The 15,233-nt window shown below is 37.2% G+C and overlaps 1 protein-coding gene across 13 annotated transcripts in view; it reads right to left on the bottom strand.

Moving 5' to 3' along the window:
* The window catches only part of LOC134531686 (MAP kinase-activating death domain protein), a 268,039-nt gene that overhangs the window by 112,561 nt on the left and 140,245 nt on the right, over nt 1-15,233 (bottom strand). For all 13 annotated transcript variants that reach the window (XR_010075065.1, XR_010075066.1, XM_063367486.1 and 10 more), the window contains 7 exons: nt 15,010-15,210; nt 10,764-11,013; nt 9,912-10,153; nt 9,148-9,306; nt 7,105-7,311; nt 4,588-4,708; nt 627-778 (listed from right to left, as the gene is read on the bottom strand). Coding sequence is in view for 11 of the 13 variants with exons in the window: in XM_063367486.1 (XP_063223556.1) it covers nt 627-778; nt 4,588-4,708; nt 7,105-7,311; nt 9,148-9,306; nt 9,912-10,153; nt 10,764-11,013; nt 15,010-15,210 (1,332 nt within the window). In the remaining 2 variants the exon portion in view is untranslated. The remainder of the gene's footprint in view (nt 1-626; nt 779-4,587; nt 4,709-7,104; nt 7,312-9,147; nt 9,307-9,911; nt 10,154-10,763; nt 11,014-15,009; nt 15,211-15,233) is intronic.

Genomic DNA, 15,233 nt, shown 5'->3' with positions numbered 1-15,233 from the left:
TTCATTTTAATGAAATTACTCTTGGTAAATGCCATTAACAAAGAGCTAAGATGTTTACACATTAAAAATGCAGTGTAACCTGACTACATTTATAATAAAAAAAGGCAATGTCATTTGTGTTAACAGTGCAAGCAGAAAACAAAAAAAAACACTGTGCTTAATTGTGTAATGTGTGTAGTGATGGGTGAGAGTAAAATAGCCATTACTAACGAATAAAATATGCTTATGTACCCCATTCAAATAAGTTTGTACCTACGTAAAACTTAAACAATTTACAGCACAACAGTGTTTTCTGTCAAGTATTTGCATTGCACCTCTCACCCCATGACTATGTAGTGTTCTACAGAAATAACTTTCAAAGGATGTAAAATTTGCAGCTGTTTCTAGTATTTATACCACAAGTTAACCATGCCCATTACCCTAAATAAATTTTTATATCTTGTTGACAAGTGCCATTAAAGAGAGTAACATACAACTAAATGAATCAGGAAATATGTGGCAGGGGACAGCAAAAGCGTATAGTGAGGAACCACCCCAGCATTTGCATGTATAATTTCAGGAAACCATGATAACTGAGCCAAATAGCTCCTAGTAAAAAGAAATACGTTAACATAGACAGCTCTTACCTCTGAGTCGATAGACGTTAGTTTCGAGATCAGCAAGTTCCTCTTCTGGTTGAGCAAATCCCTCAGCATGTCCGTTGTCGAGTGACCGTCGCCTTCTTCGGGGCCGCCACCTTGAGATGGCTCATGAGACAGCCTCACCGAAGGAGGGGCATCTGTCAATCAGTACAGGCTGTTTCAGTATAAGGTTGTGAAGAGTCCACACACACACGCATGCAAACAGACGCTATCACATCACAGTATATTCAACCAGCTTGACCCTCAGACACCTGTGTGATTCTCTTTCTAGTGTGACTGAACTCATTATTTTGACAAGTCCTATAATATTTTGAGCCAGCGGTAAACATTTAGCACTCGAGAGAGCAGATTCCATGTGGTTCTAGTAGTAACCAGAGAACAGTTTACCATTCCTCAAGTATTTGTAGGACTGTGGTGTAAAGCCTTTTAGTGGGTGTGTCTCACCCCTTGAGAAACTAGTCAAAAACTGTGAAACATTGCTTCTGCATCACATTTTGTGTTATTTGTTTGTGCAGTCAGATGTGAGAGCCAGCCATCTGGCAGTGTGCACCGAGTGGGTAGTCACCTTAACGAGCCATCTCCTCCCCCTTCTTACCCTCCAAGACGACTGAGCTAGATAAAGGTGGGTGCAAGAAGGCGCTCAGCTGACAGTAGTGGTGGAGGACAGCAGTGTGAGAAAATACTCATTTCTATATGGAATAAGATGTAGAAGCTATAATAACAAAGTTAAAATAATAAATTTATCATGATGTTTGATGTTTATTCAATTGGCAGAAGCTGTATCAAAACAAGATACTTAGACATCAACAGTCAGCCTATGAGTAGTTGTTAATCTTGTGATACATTTTTTTTTCCTCCTTTTTTTGCTTTGGTAAACTATCCTTCAGTAGTGGTTCTTTACAACACAAGCTAAAAATATTTACATATTTTATTTTATAATTTTATGCCTCATTTACCACATTTACAATCTTCTAATGTAAATTAATATTACACTGAAACACATTAACATTAATCCAAAATAAACACACAATTTTTGAGTCTTGCTACAACAAAAATTATCTACTGTAAAGACTCACTTTTTATGTGAACCACATTTTCATTCAAAGGTGGAATCATCCCCGGAATGAATATTTTTTTAAGTTCTTATTAATTTAATTTTTGCACAATAAAATCTTTGGAAGTATTCAAATAATACATGAAGTAATTTATTTTAGTTGCCTTGCAAAGAAATTCATTACAGATAATTAATTAAGTACAATAAAACATATTTTTATAATTTATAATCTTGATTACATAGTTTCAGAACAACAGCTTTGATGTATTTCAGCTATGTTATAACATCATCCCTTGTCAGACCCCTTCTCAGTTATTTTAATTCCTACAGAAGGTTCTTTTGTACGAATTTATACCACAGTTACTCCATACCTTGGCCTAAAACTAATAAGTCTTCTTGAAATGCATATTGTAATTTTCGCCTGATGTTAAAACAAACAGAAGAAGAGGCAAATCCATTTACTTCATATCCAATTCTACATATGTATTCTGAATATTTTGAAAAACTATATAATTTTTTCACATTTGCTGTATATTTTAGTATTTTACATTTTGCTTGATTTCATTAAATGTAAAGATCTTGCAATAAGTATTGTGTGCATAAGCCACTTCAATTGCTATTAATTTGTTAAATTAAGTATGGATTAAAGGAAAAAATCCTGAACATTATGTACTTGGTGAAAAAATTTATTAGAAGTGGGAAATATCATCATGTCCATATACTTCCACAGAATTTTTACAAGTTTTGCAAAATATTTTTTTCTGTGTTTTATAATTATGGTGCCAAAGAAAAAATTGGTTGTCTGTAAAGTCGGTTTACGGACGATAGTTTAACGTGACAACGTCATAACAAAACATTGATGAAATGATTGCATACTTTTATGAATAAAATTGAATCATTTTTATTGAATTATCACTATTTTGTATGGATACAAAGAAGGAGTGAAATGAAATCTACAATTAAATTGATAAATTTACGTTTATTTGCACTCATTAATTCAAATATGTGTATTACTTTAACGAAGAGATTATTTTAACCTTAACTTTATACATGTTTGCTATTTAACTTCAAGATCGTCGAGAATGTTTTACGCTTTTTCGCAACTACACATTTAATGACTAAGTTTGTTCGTCGTGAAATTAAACGTAGAATTTAATAAAAATGCCCTTGCAGTTAATAAAATAAGTATTAGTAAGTTTAAGAAAGAATTTCGGCTTTACTCTCCAACCCAGACGCTCGTGGTGCGCTGGGGCCGAGATTAAAATTAGTCGAGAATATTTTACGTTTTTATGTCTTCCAGTGCTCAAAAAAATATGCAATTGTGGCCCCGGGCACGAAATTTTATTTACAATTCATTAATAATAACGCCCCTCGCAATAAACAAAGGAAAATATGTATTCACGAGTGCCTGGTTGCCGCGGAAGCGGTTAGATAGCGCGATTTGTTCGGTTTGCGTCTTGTCACCATAGATTGCAGCACCGTAGGGAAATAATATTATTTCATTTTTATAATACGATTTTATAACAAATACGCAGCCCAAATACACCAAACTTATTTATAATGTGTTACAATATTTTTTTTAAAACACTGTGCAAAATATCCCGGGTGTAAATTGAATTATTATGTGTAACTGTAAAACACCATTGTTTGTACAAAAACGTATTTGAAAATTCAACATTACTTTTAAATAACCGTACCGATTGTGCTGAAAATCGGTGGACGATCGTTAAATTACATAATATTAAAAATTCAAACGACGAAAACATGATTGAAAAGTCAAATCGATGGTTGTTCCAATCGAGTGGAACAGAGATAGATGCGGTTCAAGCGTACAATGAGCGTAACGAGACACATCGTAGTAAGACAATGTGCGTTATAAGACACTTTTTCGTGCGCGCAGCCAGCGTTCATTGATTTATTAGATGTTGTCACGTCAAAAAAATTTGTATGTCTTCCCTACTTATAGATGTAAATCTAAAACTACATCCAAATTATTTACAGTAATTATCACAACAGCCAATGAGAACTATATGTATTGATGTAACCCCCTCAAACAGGCATGGCTTGAGTTTCATTCTTAGCACACAGCATTCCAAATATATCTAAAAACACCCTACCAAAATTTAAAATAGATACCGTATTTACTCAAAAACACTGCAAATCTGAATATAATGCGAATAGCTAAACATTTTAATAGTGAGTTAATGAATAATAATATTAATAATTTATGGGGTAAAGATCACAATGCAAACACACAGAAATTAAAAATTATTTAAATTAGTAAATTTATACCATATTTACTAGCAGCTTTTTTGGTGCCCCTTTCTGCCAGTAGAGTGATTCGCATGGCCTTTTTTTGAAACAGCAAGAGGCAGTTAGAAGGAAAAAGGCAGCAATTATAAGGAGAATAGTTTATGGCTGTAGTTCATAAGTCATTCATCCAGAGAGCAAAGAATGCTGTGATATATGGTCGTCGCCAGGAAAGATGAGGGGAGGAGGGGAGTACCATGGCTAGCAGCATTCCAGCATTGTCTCATCCAGTCACCCTGCTAACACCCCCCTTCCCAACACAAGGTTCAGAAAGTCATAAAACAAAGTGGACTAAAGTGGCATAAATGATGCAGTTCACAGGCTGATCACATAGTTTTTCAACTAAACAGAGGTTCAGGAGAAAGTAATTACGTGGTTTAAAGTGGCTTAAGTGACGCAGTTACAAGGCAGAGCGTGTGATTTTTCAACTAAGCTGTTCTCAATAATTCTCTGTAATTTCACATCTTCCAGCTGCAAGATACAAGTTTGCTATTATAATGTGACTCTTACTTTTAGGTTTATTAGTTTAGATACAAACCACCCCATTATATACACGTAAATATGGTAATTTTCTTGGCTTACCATACACCTGTGAGGGCTTCCTCGATGCATCTTGATAGTACTCAAGGGATGGTGGTAGCGGTGACCCTTGAGGACTTTGAGGGGACTTCAAATTCTCACGACTGCCAAATGGACTTGAAGCCTATGACAGACAGACATGACACGACATCACACCACACAGCTCAAGTGTACTGTTGTGCTTTGAAAGTGCACATAATTTACTGTAAGAACTAGGAGTAAATGTAAGTGATCTTTTAACCAAAACATGGTGTAGGTTTGAAATACAGTAGAATCTCGTTATAGCGAGCACGGTAATAGCGAGAACACGGCTATAACGAGGTATTTTTGAGGAATTTACGGCGTGATCGCTTGAAGCGCGCTTTTGTTATTTGTCTGCTTTATCTCCACCCCTCTCGCTCGCCACTAGACATCTTGCCGTTGACGCCTGTCACATTCTTCAGCCGTGCAGTCGCCACCTAAGTGCGTGGCTTAAAAATAGAATCCCATCCTTTCTTTCTTTTATCAAACTTCTGTTAGTTATCTGTGCCGTGTGTAGACAAAGTTTGAGATTGGAACAGAAACAACGTAAGAAAGTATTTTTTACAAATTAGAAATATGTATGTTTTTGTTTTTATAATCGCGTATTTTCACGTTTTTTGTTGTTGTTATCTTAAGAGATAATATTAAAAAGCCGCTCTAATGAGATTTAATTGTTTCTTGGTTAACAAAAACTATTAATTATTAAATATTGTTAATTGTTTATATTCTATTTATTATTATTTACGCGACGTCATACTGTACGCGTACGCAATACGACTGGATTCGTTGCTGCAACATAACATAGCATGTTATGCAATATCAGAAGTAACGAGTAACGTAACGATAGTAACGAGTACTAATTGTTATAGTAATGAATACATACGGGTACACATTTTTTTGTTACTTTTACACCTCTACAGAATACCCTACCACGCCACGTAAGTATAGCATCTCAGCCCGCGGCCGACGCAGCATTGTCCTGCTATCTATCGTCGACGCGGGCTGTCTGCTGGCGGCCATGTTGGTTCGGGATGTTGCGAACAGGTAGTGCTAGTGTAAATAAAAATAAATCGAATATAAACAATTAAAAATATTTGATAATTAACAGCTTTTGTTAACCAAGAAACAATTAACTCTCATTAGAGTGGCTTTATTATAATATATCTTTTAAGATAAGAACATAAAACGTGAAAATACGTGATTATAAAAAACAAAAACATACATATTTATAATTTGTAAAAAATACTTTCTTACGTTGTTTCTGTTCGAATCTAAAACTTTGTCTACACACACAATACCTTTAATAAACAGTAAAAAACTTGGACGACGAATTTCCAAATTATACTTTTATTAATAAACAAACATCGTTCTTTGTAACGAATAAGCGCGCGCATGCGTGAAACATACGAAAGATGCGAGTAACGAAATGCATTCGTGTGTAACGTTTCGTTACTCGTTACTAGATGCCGCACCCGTTACTCAGTAACGAATACATACGGTTTGCTACAGCTCTAGTATTCTGGTTATTTTGACACAATCGGTGATCGCATCCGTACTTATGGGGTATCGTTTTAAAGAGAATTCACACATCTGCTCACAGAACTTAAGCTTTCGTTAATATAACCTGTTATTTTCCAATTATACAGGTTGAAACACAATTTTTATGCTATTTTTTGTTAATTTTAATTTTTTGGGGGCCAATATATGTCCCATTCGGTTATAGCGAGGACACGGTTATAGCGAGGATAAAACCCGGAACCGTGACACCTCGCTATAACGGGACTCTAGTGTAAATTTAACTTTGGGTAGCGTATCTGTAATGAGAACAACAGTATAACAAATAATTATATATCAAATAAGTTTATTTGAAATGCTCAATGTATCTGCAACAGATTACCAGACACATAACAGAGAAGATTTTAAGGACTGAGTACTGAGCTTTTAAGACAGTTTGTGTGGCACATCTGTAACACAGCCCATAGCACAATACACATAGAAAATTACATAAAACATGTCTGAACATTACACCGAATGCAATCAGGACACAGTACATGAAATCCAGGAAATAATGTATTTAAGAGGGTGTTGTTTGTGGCAAGAAATGATTTGAAGTTTAGGCGGTTTAAAAAAAAAAAGGTATTGGAAACCAAATCTATGTTAGGAAATTTTTTTTTGTTCTGAATTAGATAATTCTTACAACGAATAGCTATAGTACTGTGTTTACAGCAGTGAAATTTTTTTATGCAAAAAAGATTAAAATTTAAAAGGTTGTAGTCGAATAATTTGCTTGGTTGTTTGTCCACATGTGTTCAACGAAGAACATAGCATGTGGTTTATTAAATAAATTTTGTTTTAAGAATATAAACATGTCAAAATCATTTTAAATATATTCATACATACTAGTATACTGTGTTACATAATGCCACTGAATATAGTTTCAGATGAACGGTTCGTGTTGACAGTCGTGCACGAGTGACTGGGCGAGGAAAGACCGCGCACCTGGGACATGGCGGCCGTGCCACCGCCCAGGTCCATGGCGGTGGCCTCGCCCAGGTCCTTTGTCCAGTAGTGGGTGTGTGCTATCTCCAGCACCTGGAAGGCCGACGCCATCCCTCCCAGCCCGAAGTTGGCGTACGTCTGCTCCAGCCCGTGCACCACCGCCAGCAGTGTCTTGAGCATGCCCTTCCACACGGCACGGCTCACGCACTGCGCACAGGCGAGACGGGGTGTCGTTCCACACATCTCGACATCTCACACCGCGTCACTACACTGTGTTCACACTTGAATTGATGAATGGGTGGGTGGATGGGTGGATGGATAATCAATGCATAGAATAATGATGAATTAATGCTTTAATTATGAACAGGGGCGCAACAACTAAATTTCCAAAGGGGGGGCCATATACCTTTTTATAAAGAATCATCTATCCCCCCTATTGAAGCGGCGGGGGTCCTCACCCGGAAAAATTTGTATTTCAAGGTGGAAAATGGTGCTGTTTAAGCAGTTTATTATCTAAAAATTGATTACACAGCACTTGCTTTGCCCCCGTTTGCCCCCACTTCAAGGTTTCAGAGGGGGGGCAAAATACCCTTGCCCCCCCCCCCCCCCCCCCCTGTTGTTGCGCCCCTGATTATGAATGAATACATGAATTGCACAAATTAATTAATTAATTAATTAATTAATTAGGGCTTGACATCCCGTCGACATCAGTGTCATTATTCACAGTACATGGTTATGACATGCAGATTGAACATAAACTGAATGCATGGGTGAAAGAAAAAAACCCTCCCACTCACTGCAACGTCCGCCATATCCCCTACTGCGCAAAAACGAGTTTCGACTCTGCTGGAGATCAAATCTGGAACACCTTGGTTTAGAGGCAAGTCAACTGCCATGGTCCCTAAGTAACTATAGGAGTATGCACCAGCACACTGAAGCAACTGTAAGCTTCGATGCTGACAAACAACCACCTAAGTCTATACATGCCTACAAACTTGTCAAAATGTCGAGGGTTCAATTTTCATATTCAGCACGAATTCACTGATTGCATTCAAGTAGGATCAAGCTTAAGTAACCTGCTGTATTCATAAACATAGCAAAAGCATTGAGTGATGTATTTAAAACTTATTAAATCCTTAAATGTACAAAAATGCATGATTAAGTGTTCAGCAGTATGTGCTTAAAATTAAATTAGGGAAACACAGGTCATTTGAAGCCTTTGTATAAGCCACAGAGTATGTCTTAGGAAAAAAGGTCCATGCATGAAACACAGTGTAGTCATTAGTCAACATACTTGCTAATAAAGATTGCAGGCTTTTTCAGCCTTCATTGTGGCTACACCCAGAAGTCAAGAAACATACTTTATAACTTATACACATTACTATGCCTATATCAAAATTTTAGCTCAAATCAAATTTGAATACAAATACTAAATTATTTTTGACTATAAATTTTAAATTTTAATAGTAAGTATGAGACTTGTAATCCCACTCAAAATTTTTTTACATAATGTTCCAATACATATTGTTATCTGCAAATAAAAATATTTTCTGTCGTAGGTATAGTTGTAGCTACCGAGTTGGTAGCATTGCTTTAGTTTAGAGAGTTAGAAAATGGAGGAAAAGGTGTGTGGGAGAATGACTGTTATTATGTGAATAAAAGGATAAGGTTAACAGCATCACGGCATGTCGTTTTTTTGTGAAAAACTGACAACACATATGACTATAAAGTTAAACATGTAGTGTAGTGGCTTCTCAGAAATTATACAAATAGTAGTGATGTCAAAGGTTAGTTAGGTAAGTCAGCTACAATAATCATGTGTAAAATGTGTGTTAAAATATCAAAATTTCTGTCAAAAAAAAATTTTTATGCGACTACCAAGCTCAACCAAACAAAACTTTCAATTCATTTTTTATTCGCCTTGTTTTCCAGAACTATTTACTCTATGTATTGATCCAAAAAATTTTCTCAAACTGTAAAATACCATAACATCCCATCAATTTCACAAAAAAAAAAGTTTTTAATATTATATTCTATACTCACAATGTCATCTATATGATCATCAGGGCTGATCTTCCTGTCCAGAGTTTTGTTAAGCTTACTGAGCACAAAGTTGCGGTAACTTTCATCCTCCATTAGTTTTTTTAAACGATTCAATTTCAACCAACCCACACCTTCACCATCCAGCACTTGATTGACTACCTGGAAACATCAGAAACATGTGTGAAAAAAAAATAATAATTATCTTACAAAAATTTACAGTAAACTCTTGATTATAAGATCTGGGAAATAATTAGCCTGTTGAAGAAACCACTTTTTTTTTTTTTTTTTGGGAACTTTAAAACCCTAAATCTTGAAGGTTTTTAGAATCAAGAGTTCACTGTAGTTTCTTGCAAATAGTTTTTGAAGATTGTATGCTTGGAATAAAATCACTTTCTGTGGCTGTGACTACAAGAACATGGAAAACATGATGTTAAATTGTAGGTTTCTTAATTTTTTTTTTTGTTTTCAAAAGTTTAAGTTAAGTTTTCAGCATTTTAAGTCACAAAAATACTTTGGATATTCAAATATTTATTGTATCTTGAAAAAAGGAATTTAAATAAAAGCCTAAACATCGCCAAACAACATTATCATTACATCAGGATAATGCTGTTATATCTAGCTAAATCACAATATTTTAGTCAAAACGCTTTTCTACTGTAATAACAATATAAGTATTAAATTTAAAAGTCAAAAACTACATGATTTTGTGAGTTGTAACAAGAATATAGAGAGGCATCTATTCAAGCGATTACATAATTGCTCACATCCTTCAAGAAGGCCTGGTTTTCTGCATTAGTAGTGGACCTCTCTGCATTCTGCATCCGCTGCAGCTCTTCCTGGCGGGTCTTGGTGGTCGTGTGCCGTATCAGCGATGACTTCTCCACCAGACCCTTCCGACCTTTGGGGAACGGACCGAACGGCTGAGCTTTCTCCTTGGGTTTGGTCGCCGCGGCTGTCGCACTCGGGCTGCCGCTGCGTGGACTCGTCGAGCTACTGCCTTTACTGCCTGCAAGCCACACAACCCTGGACGTTCACGCAGCAAGACTTCAGACCCGACTATTACCAATACATGCATGAAGTCCAAGTCGAACAACAATGTAACTGTCACTAGTAGTGTGACATTTTGTATTCTGCACTACCTTACACATAGCAACAACAAATTCAAATGTCAGGAAACATTATTTAAAAACAAATGGAATAAACTTTTACAGAAAATAGTTACATTTTAATTACTAATGTTCATCAATCATACTGACAGCCCAAAATCTAAATTAACCTCACAAAAGCCACATGGCACAGTGAAAATCACGAAAGTTTGTTTATTGTAATGTGGCATGCACAGTTCAGGTTATATATAAAAACCATTAGTTTACTGAAGCATAAAAATAATGGATAATTTGTAAAAAAAATTATTTGATTCTATTAGCAATCATAAGAATAATTATAACTGCAATGTCCCAATAGATGAAGGTAAGGCACACGGTTACGTACTGAGAAGCTACAGTAACAGGCACTCCAAGACACAGTGCTATGAGCTATGAGCCAACACAACCCCCGCCACAGCACGTGAGCACGACAGCTGAGCGTGCACGGCCCCGGAGGTGCTAGGAACCCACCGAATATGCCACTGAACATGCTGGAGGTCTGTGCTGCGATGCCGTTCAGCTCGGAGCTCATGTTGGAGAAGAAGTCGCGGCTGGTGGAGCCCAGCAGGTCGCGGCCGGCCGCACGGCTCATGTCGGTCTGCACGAGCGACGTGCTGGGGGCGTGGTGCGCCGGGGACGAGGAGGGAGGGAGCGGCAGCTGGTGGGGCTTGGCTTGTGGCTGGCTGGGGTGCGAGCCCGCCTCCCGCGACTCCCCCAGTGCCTACATCACGGATAAAACACAACTGTTCATGAAGTGCATAGGTTATTGGATTGGTATCGCACATCACAAGTTACTACTCTTGCCAACTGCAACACAACACCTTGTTGCTATTCTGACTAAATATGCAGCTACAGGTAAAGTACTTGTGTTTATTAATACCTAAATATACTTATTTGTTCACAAATCAAACTGTGAATTTTTTATAATAAATTAATAGTTTAAACCAATGGTACTTAGGGCAGGAATAAATGGATATTACATATGAGATGAAATCTGAAAGTGTCTGTAATAATTTAACATTACATCTAACATGAAAATTGCTTAGTAAATTTATGAATCGTTAAAGTTGTTGGAAGTAGTGCTTAGAGTAATGTTATCTCCAAGCGACGTGGCTAGGTGCTTAAACACTGCACCATAAGAGCTGTTTTCTGGCCTAGACTGAGACTCTAAGCAGAAATAACCACTAAATCACTGCTGGTATTAGAGACTATCTTGAGAAAACTCACTTGCCAACAGTAGTTTTTAGAGTTTCTAAAATATTTTTCAAATGCAAAATTTTTGCTCAGATTCAAAGATGCTAGATCCCACTGGCAGATTGTGTTATTAATAGGCTGGCATGTTAATCACTATTTCGCAGAGACCCATCGAAAGAGGATTTACATCTATGACAAAAACTTATTTTGAAATATTTATTATATTTATAGAAGTCTGAGAATTTAAATAGCAAGGGTAAATTGCTTTTTCTTTCAGAGTAACTGCATGCATCCAGTATGAAAATATTACAAATGCCAAACATTTAAAATAACTCAGTTCTTTTTGTGTTTAGAACATATATAAAGGAGATAAATGTCTGCTGAACCATTTAACCACACAAAAATTCCATGAACTCAATATGTAACAAAAAATGTTAACCAACAGTATTTGTACCACTAGTCTGTAGCTAAAAAACCAAAATGCACAAAATTATGGCATTGATCAAATAGATTTTGTTTGTATACTATAACAAATTAGTGTAAGACTTATATAAGCTAACAACCAATTCAAGTTAATTTCTTATCTCTATAAATTTTTATAGCTAGGTTGATACATGTAATTTGAGATAAGCTAATTGATGTTTACACCAGTTATCCATCTGGACAGATGATGTGGAAGCCAAAAAAAAAGTCAGTATATGACTGCACTTCATTAATAAAAAATTCAGTGCAATCCAGGTGTTACTATCAAATATTACGTGATAAAGCTGACTATACATAATGTATTTGCAGTATTCCATGCAACCTAAATGCTAATAAATCTGTTTTTTTTTTTTTAATAATTATTATAACCTGCATGTTGTTTTATTATTTGTTGGATCACTTTAATTATACTTCTACAATAACAACTACATAACTGTCTCTTATTAACACTGCTTTATTCTTTATTATCACTTCCTGCATCGTTACATGTTATCCACTCCAACTCGTCTACCTTAAATCACTGCTGCCAACACTCATTCTTTTAAAGTCCCAAGTCTTTATCACACATCTCCCCCTTTTCCCCCTCATTAAGGAGATACACTAACTACCCTTCCCTGGGACCATCTTCCATTACTCATCTTTATCTAACTATATCTAAGCACATTACCAACAAGTTACCTAGCTTCCCTTACACCTACATATTCAGCTTTAGCGGTGGTATAACTTTCCTGCCTGTTCTCGTCCTATACCCTTCAGAGCAGGGGCGTAGCCAGGGGGGGGGGGGGTTAGGGGTTCAAACCCCCCCCCCCCCCCCTTAGCACCAAATCATTAATTAATTTCTTATTCATCACTCAAACAAATTTCATATTAAAATTAATAAAATTTTTACCATTACAATATTTAAATTTAAGTACCGAAAACTGCTAAAATAGCACTATTTTACACCTTAAAATCCAAATTTTCCCGGGGGAGGACCCCCGGACCCCCCGCTGTAATACGGGGGGGGGCATGCTCCTTAACACCCCCCATACACAAATCCTGGCTACACCACTGCTTCAGAGGGGCAGTTTACTTTTTCTACCATCCCTTTGTCTTGAGTCCTTGTGTTACCAACCCTCTCTGTCTCAACATTATTTATCTGAGGGGTTGGTTACTGACCCCGTGCTCAGCTCCTTGCTGTCCTCAAGTTTTTGTAGGTATCCTGCACACTTACTAGCTTCCTTGCCCGCTGTTTCGAGTTCTGTTGTTGTAAAACCTTTGAAGCTTTTCAAGAATGTGTCATTCCTCCTGTATTCTCTGTGAGTTTCCTCATCCCTCACAATATATGATCTGGGTGTTGTGTGTTTCCCCACGGCAACTGCCTTGTTCCAATACCGTGTTTTCAGATCCCTTAACACGACAAGAGTCACCCTTGCGAAACTCCTTTTCCCGTCCCGCCGTTAGGTCATACCTAGGTTTGGTTTCCGTTCTGACCTGTTGCAACGCTGCCCTCACATCATGTACTTTCGGTAACAAGAGCTCTCGTTTGATAGGAAGCTGTGTTCTCAGCTGGCGACTCATCAGTACCTGCGATGGAGAGACTCCAACATCCGCTAAAGGAGTTGCCCTATAATTAAGCAAGAACATTTGAAGAGGCTGTTTGGTATACTCCGCCTTTAAAGAATTTTCTTAACTATGCCTACAGCCTTCTCGGCTAGACCGTGCCCTTTCGGATAGTAAGGACTGGATGTTACTAGTTTAAAACTCCATTGTTTGGCAAAAGTTTTCATCTCAAAACTATCAAACGGCATGTTGTCAGTCACTACTCTTTCAGGGATTCCTAGCCTGCTGAAAATAACTGAAAATGACTCTATAACTGAACTACTGGTCTTGTCTTGCAACCGTTCAATCTCTAACCACCACGACAAGTAATCTACCACTACCAAATACGACTTTCCTGCATGTTCAGCTATATCTGCTGACACTACCTGAAACGGATAATCAGGAACCGATTGGTCAAGCAATGGTGACTTGACAGTTTTGTTACTAAACCATTGACAGACTTAACATGACAAAACTAAGTCTACAATTTGAGAGGTAATACCAGGCCAATAAAAATGTGAACGGACTTTTTGAATAGCTTTCTTACAGCCCTCATGTGTTTGGTGTAGCGCCTGTAACACCTGTCTTCGAAGACTACTTGGCACAATCAGCCTGTCATTTAAGTACAACAACCCCTTTTCAGCAGTTATCTCAGCCTTCATATTATAATAGTGGCCCAGATCTCCCCCGAACTTCTTGATATTAGGCCACCCATTTTTAACATAATTTACTTAACTCAACATCCTTTTTTGTCTGATTTACATATTGCCGATATTTGTCCTCTGTGAAAACAATTTCATGCATACCTACTACATGCACAATATCTTTCATGGACTCATCATCTTTCTCTGATTTCTGTGGATAGTTCCTGGACAACAGATCAGCTACATGCATCTTTGCCCCTTGTAGATAACGAACCTCTAAACTATACATTAGCAATTTTAACCTCAACCTCTTAAGCCTAGTGTTCTTGATTTGCACCATGTGCTTTCTCATCAGTGATACCAAAGGCAGATGATCAGTGTAAACAACTACCCTATACTTCCGTAAATATAATTATGAAACTTTTCACAAGAATAACATATGGCTAACAGCTCTTTCTCCACCTGAGCGTAACCTTGCTCTGTTTCTGTCATGGACCTTGATGCAAAATGTACCGGCCTATCATCCTGTATTAGGCAGCTACCTATCCCACTTTGACTAGCATCACACTGTATGACTATCTCTTTACTAGAATCAAAGCCAGCCAAAGTGGGAGCTGCACTGACCCTGTGTTTAACATTGTCAAATGTGCTTTTTTACATTATGATGTGGCAAGGGATAACTTTAAATATTCATTTCAGTGATTTTGGAAGGGGGTGATTAAGTAATACCGACCTACCAAGTAAATTTTCATGTATTTATTGCTGGTGCTGCAGTAGCTTGCATACTCTATTTATAAGTCTTTGCACTAACTTACTTTTAATAGACCTTTCTTGGAAGCAGCTTCTTTGGCGCTCTTCGTCAAGTCTCCAAACGTGCTCTTCCCGACATAAGTAAGATCCTCAAATGTGTTCTTGCTGACACCTGCAGCTGTCTTACTTGCCTCCAGGGCTGTTTTCGACGCCTCCTGGACAGACTTTGATGCCTCTTCTGCAGCTTTCTTAGCTTGAATAGTGAACTGCAAACACAATAGTAAATGTA

This window comes from Bacillus rossius, chromosome 5 (assembly GCF_032445375.1).
Source record: "Bacillus rossius redtenbacheri isolate Brsri chromosome 5, Brsri_v3, whole genome shotgun sequence".
Lineage (NCBI taxonomy): Eukaryota > Metazoa > Arthropoda > Insecta > Phasmatodea > Bacillidae > Bacillus > Bacillus rossius.
This window is presented reverse-complemented; position numbering and strand designations above follow the sequence as displayed.